The sequence below is a fragment of the Quercus robur genome, chromosome 11, assembly GCF_932294415.1.
Source record: "Quercus robur chromosome 11, dhQueRobu3.1, whole genome shotgun sequence".
Lineage (NCBI taxonomy): Eukaryota > Viridiplantae > Streptophyta > Magnoliopsida > Fagales > Fagaceae > Quercus > Quercus robur.
The window spans coordinates 38,194,271-38,200,273 of record NC_065544.1 but is presented as its reverse complement, the minus strand read 5'-3'; the positions used below and the strand labels follow the sequence as shown (position 1 = coordinate 38,200,273).

Below are 6,003 nucleotides of genomic sequence, written 5' to 3'. Positions count from 1 at the left end.
GATTATCACTATAGAATAAGTCCAATTGGGTATTGGGGTAAGGGTTCAACTGTAGGTTAGTACAAGGTACTGAGATTCCTTTACTTGTAACCGCTTGTTTTGATAATAGTGGATTTTCGAGAGTGGTGATCTTAAAATCACCCGGTGGGGTTTTTGTCGTGTAGGTTTTCCCCATTCGTAAACAAATCACCATGTTAATTTAATTTCTGCTGCATACTTAATTTAATTGGTAATTTGTTTGTGCTACCACGTACATTGCATGTTAATTTGATTAATTAATAAACATGGCTAATTAATCAATTAAATCATCACAATGGGTCAATATGTTTTTGGCCTATCAACTACTAATATCAATTTTTTATCCATCAAAAATAACTTGCCACATAACATTTGTTGTGAAATTATTGTAAAAATGTTATGGACTTAGCATTTCTTTTTATTTTATTTTATTTTGATCTATAAGGAACAGAGATCTTGGCAATTGTGAAAATATTGTGACAACAACAAGATGTATTAACATTTTCAAAATACATTTATTTTCAGTTGTGGTTGATCTCAGTCTCCTATTTTATTATTTTATTTTGACCTATAAAAAATTGACACCTCAAAATTTATGAAAATATTGTAAGAATTTGTTGCATCAATATAACAATACTGTGTCTAAACATATAAATATTTAAAAGAAAAAACAAAAAGAGCACAAACGAAACCGGCGTACTATGGAAAAAAGGAGAGGGGGGGGGGGCCTCACCAAATTGACTAAACCAGTGTTATTGTTAATTGAATTATTGGCTCTTTTTATATAGTTAGTAGAAATTGAGTAGATAAATAATTTTTTTTTTTAATGTAGTGAGGAAAAAAAAAAAAGAGTCTAGTGATGGTAAAAGTAAAAAATGGACAAGTTTGCAAATGGAAAAAGTGACTTTTCAAAGTTAAATTTAGCTAAAATATGCCTAATATATCATGCAAATAATCTAAAAGTTAAAACATAAATAAAGAGTAGGTAAGTGGACACATATCTCCAACTTATAGTATTATAACTTCTAGTTGGACTATTGATCCCTATTTCTTAGGACCATAACCTACAATTATTGAAGAATAATTAAGTGGGTAAAACTCACACACACTAACCAACAAGGGTAAATCCCGCTTTCTCAAAAAAAACAAGGGTAAATCCCCATTTATTTTTTAATGACGAAATAACCATATTGGCAATTTCTTCTGTCAAAGGTCAAGGGCAATGAGACCTTAATTCTTCAATTAAAACATTCAAATCAGAGTAAGAAGATCCCCCATCTTCAACGGCCCTCTTTGCCATCTCCCCAAGTTTCTTGGCTCTACTTCTCATTTCCTCTGCTTCTTCACCCACCATAATTTGCCTCACTGCCTTATCAATTGCTTCCCTTTTGATAGTATCTCCCTCCATTCTTTTCCATTGTTGAGCAGCAACATCAACCCCGATTCTCAGTACCTGAGTCACTAACTTCGCATTGTAAAACTGATCAGCCCTCATAGGCCATGTGACCATCGGCACCCCTGCACTCACTCCTTCCAAGATCGAGTTCCACCCACAATGTGTCACAAATCCTCCAACTGCTTCATGGGCTAGAATCAACACTTGGGGTGCCCAACCCCTTAGAATTAGTCCCTTACCTTCCATTCTTTTCTCAAATCCTTTAGGTAACCAATCTTCTTTTTCTTTTTCATTTTCGCCATTCTTCACAACCCAAATGAAATGTTGTTCAGAAGCCTCAAGACCCATTGCGATCTCCATGAGCAGAGAATCACTAAAGCAATTTTCTGAATCACTAAAGTTTGCTATACTCCCAAAACAAATGTAAACGACGGAATTGGGTTTCTTTGTACCAAGCCACTTCAAACAATCATGTTCATCAATAGAAGACTCCTTTCCCCTTGGGGCTTTATCTTCAGCACCCTTGTTACGGAGTGAGACTGGACCTATATGCCATGCTTTTCTTCCCAAAACCTTCCTATAGAAATCTGCATAATCCGACTCAAGCTCATAGAAGCTGTTAACAACAACCCCATAGCTACTTAACTCTGCTTCCGTAACTTCTTTCAATAACTTGGTAATGTCCGTTTCAACTTCTTGCTGAGTGAAGTTTGGCAGTTGTTTCCTTGTCAACTTTATCTCCCCTGGAAAATTGGGAATGACAAAAACTTCAGAATCAGATGAAACTTTCTTGTGAGGTTCATATCGTCTCATAGCATGGCATATAGTCAAAGAGAAAAAACTGGTCCCGTTGAAAACAAGCCTAGGAATTCCAAATTTAGCTGCAACATCATTTGCCCATGGAAAGAAATCGTCGGCAACAAGGCAACTAGGTTGGTGATCTTGGAGTAATTGCTGGAGAGGTTGTTGGAGCATCTTAGTGGCTTTGATAAAATTTTGAACCATTTCTAGGGAAGTCAGTGACTCAATATTTTCACATCCTTCCGGCAAGCCAGCCTCTACAGCCGGGAACTTGATGATTTGGATATCAATGTTGACGCCGCAAGTTTTGTAGATTAAAGGCATGTTGCGAGGAGTAGTAACAATCGTTGCCTTCACACCTCTTGCTGCGAATAGCTTGGCCATGTCTATAGTTGGTCTCAGGTGGCCATGGCCCATCAAAGGGAAGAAGAATACGTGAATTGGTTGATGACTTTTGCTACCCATGACACCAGGAATAGGCGGAAATAGAGACATTATTAGGCTAGGCTATATTTTTCACTTTATAAATGTAAGGTATGAGAAATTTGTTAGACACAAACATGGTTTATAGTAGCCCACAAGGTTTTGAGAAAGAAAACTCTGGATTCTTTCTTTCAGTGTTAGGTAAGAGAAATTTAGGTGCGAGAAATTTGTTAGACATGAACATGGTGCATAGGAGCCCACAAGGTTTTGAGAAAGACGACTTTAGATTCTTCGTTGCAATGTTAGGTGCGGCCACTCTGTGTAACTCAGGTGGTCACAGACCACCTTCACTTACCAAAGAATGTGTGTGTGTGTATATATATATATATATATATATATGAATAAACAAAACTTATGTCTAATACCTTAAGTGATATTTCTTAGATTCCCTCTTAAAATTTTGACATGTGATCACTTAACTAAAAAATACACTTTTATCTCATGAGAAAAAAGCTGCATTACTAACTAAAAATACACTTCTATCTTATGTAAAAAAAACCACATGACAAAATCTGAAAATGGGAACATAAGGAACAGCATCTAAGTCTTGCCATATATATATTTTGACCACTCTAATAAAAATATTGATCACCCTGACTTGAGATTTACAAGAATTTTGGTTCAATAAAAATGATAGTAATGCTACATTCATAATATTTTTACAATAATTTCACAACAAATCTTATATGATAAGTGGAAAGCAGTTACTAATTCTAATTTTAGCCCAATATTTGACATCACTTTTTAACCCACTATTAACAAATTGTTGAATAAATTTTTTTTTTTTTTTAAATGTTGTAGATATAACATTACTCCAAAAATAATTTTGGCCCCTCAAATATAATCCTTAACCCCTTAAACTAATAAAAAAACAACCCTTAAATGACAACAAAAAATATAGCCCAAATAACAACAAAAATAACCCAAATAAAAACAAGACTAGACCAAACAACATAAAGTAAATAAATTATTCAAAAAGAAAAAAAAATAATAATCATTTAAATTTGTAACTCTTTCAACATATTATTTAAAAATAATCTCTAATTTCATTTTTCCTTGAAAAAAATTACTCAAGAAAAATATTTTAGTCATAAGTTCTCCTTGACAGTGCTAGCAGTTATGCTCTTTTTAGCTTTGCAGTCCTAATAATTTTGCTCTCCTTAGCAAATCAACTCACAGTTCTAGCAAATATCATCCATTTTTCTTTCTCTTCTCTGTTATTATTTCAATTCTCTTACTTTATTACTCTCATTTTAGCATTCTCAATTTTCAATTTATCTCTTATCAGTCTATTTTTTATTTTTCTCTTTATTAGTAGAAAAAAATTGTATTACTTCATGTATTTTTGCGATTTTTTGGTGGCATTGATATATTCAAGTTATCTATTTATTAAATTTTATATAATTTAAATTTCTTAATAACCACCGGAAAAAAAAAAAAAAAAAAAAATGCTGGAGCCGCTACGGATATGAGAAATTTGTTTGACATGAATATGATGTATATTAGCCCACAAGGTTTTGAGAAAGAAAACTTTGGATTCTTCCTAGTGGTACTGGCAACGCAATGATTTTCATTTCTCGATGCCGACTTCTTGTTACACACTCCTATACTCCTATATGTTAAAATGTAATTTGCCATTGACAAGTGGGTCCCTAAGTGTCAACTGGATGTCAACAATCTAGCCAAGTGAAGAATTAAGGGCAGCAAAATGAAATTGAAGAAACAAGCATATAGACACCTCTCATGCTAGGTGTCATTCAAGGAGTAATTTCCAACAAACTCTAGAAGTAAGTTGTGCAGTACTCTAGCCGACTTAATACATCTATAAATAGATGTAAAGTTATGTAAAAAAAAAAAAAAAATTTAAAAAAAAAAAAAACGGTGAATAAAATTACAATGAAATAGTTGCTCTGTTCTCCTAACTCATATCTTGCATTCACATAACCTCTCTATTTAAAGCAAAACACTAAATTCTCCTCCTACCCACATAATTAAAAACTTGCACCCAACACTATCCACATAAACTCTTCCAACTTGTTGATCATAATTGACTGGATGCAACTGGCCCGGACTGGAGTAATACTTGTCACGCCTATGCGTGTGGTTTCACGATGAAATGAAACCCAATGGGATCGAAAAGTTATTAAAGAATATTATTAATTGCATGGATTTTTTTTCCCGGATTGGCAATGCCTCTTCTTTTAGGAATTGTATTAAGAACGTAATCTAACCCAAATATATACCGTCCAATTTGAAAGTTTTTATTAGGCTGATTTGATTTGAGTTTAGCTAGCACGACACAACCATCATCTAGAATAACATAAAATTGATGGTGTTTTCACCGCACAAAACAGAGGTAATAATGAACACAATTACTGTCACACCAACATCTAATAAATAAATATGTAACTTACCTTTGTGTGATTGATACCAAATCAATTTGTAATGTAATAAAGTTTGGTGTTGGTAACAGTAGAAAATGGACTAGTCTGCAAATGAAAATGTGACTTTTTAAGTTAATTTAGCTAAAATTTGCCTAATTCCATGCAAAGACTCTAATTATGTATGGAAGTTTGGAGGAAGAGGAGAGTTAAGGAGAGTAGTGGAGAGGAGAGTAGAGGGAAATAGTTATCCTCCACCTTGTTTGGATGTTTTTAAAATTAAATAAAGGATGGGAATAATTAGTCTTTTTATAGTTTGTAATTTTGTTAATATGGTAAGGTAAATTTGGTAATTCATTTGGTCAAGTATTTTTATGCTCTACTCTCCCTCCAAATCTCTCCAATTTGGGGGAATTAAAAATGAGGGGTTAGAATGTTGTGTCCCAAAGCCTTGTGTCTGGATTACATTCACCTGCTGAGTAGTACCTGTGGATTTGCTAAAAAGATTGCCTCTGCCTCCAAGAGTTTAACTTAATAGAGGACTCCTTCAATTGCTTGTAACTGGGAGATTAGGTTGCTGTTATCTTTTGTTATTATCATTTGTTATTAGATTGTTATCTTTATCTAGGATAAGTGTTATAGTTTAGCCAAAGCTGTGACTAAAGTAGAATAGCTGTCATTGTTATTAGTTATGGTTATTTGGTATGTATTTAAGTGGAATCATGATGAATAAGAGGCAACAGAGAATTAAACCAAAATTTTCTTTCCTTTTCCCCATTCTTGGAGATTAGTCGTCTCGAATAGACTACCATTCCATTAAACCAACTAGGACACATCATTTGGTATCAAAGCCAAAATGACAAACAACCCACCACCTACTCGTTCCACAACTAATGACGATCGGATAGCAGCCTTGGAGGTTAG

The 6,003-nt window shown here is 33.8% G+C and overlaps 1 protein-coding gene across 1 annotated transcript; it reads right to left on the bottom strand.

Annotated features, from left to right (window-relative positions):
- Positions 1 to 998: 998 nt before the first annotated feature.
- On the bottom strand, positions 999 to 2,980 carry LOC126706432 (scopoletin glucosyltransferase-like). The gene has a single exon (XM_050405882.1). It carries the CDS (start codon positions 2,708 to 2,710, stop codon positions 1,232 to 1,234), a length of 1,479 nt encoding a protein of 492 aa, XP_050261839.1. The 5' UTR covers positions 2,711 to 2,980; the 3' UTR covers positions 999 to 1,231.
- Between the last annotated feature and the right edge of the window lie 3,023 nt (positions 2,981 to 6,003).

Bases quoted from the DNA above. Each gene is read 5' to 3' on its own strand.
- LOC126706432 (XM_050405882.1), bottom strand. From the start codon at position 2,710: ATGTCTCTATTTCCGCCTATTCCTGGTGTCATGGGTAGCAAAAGTCAT.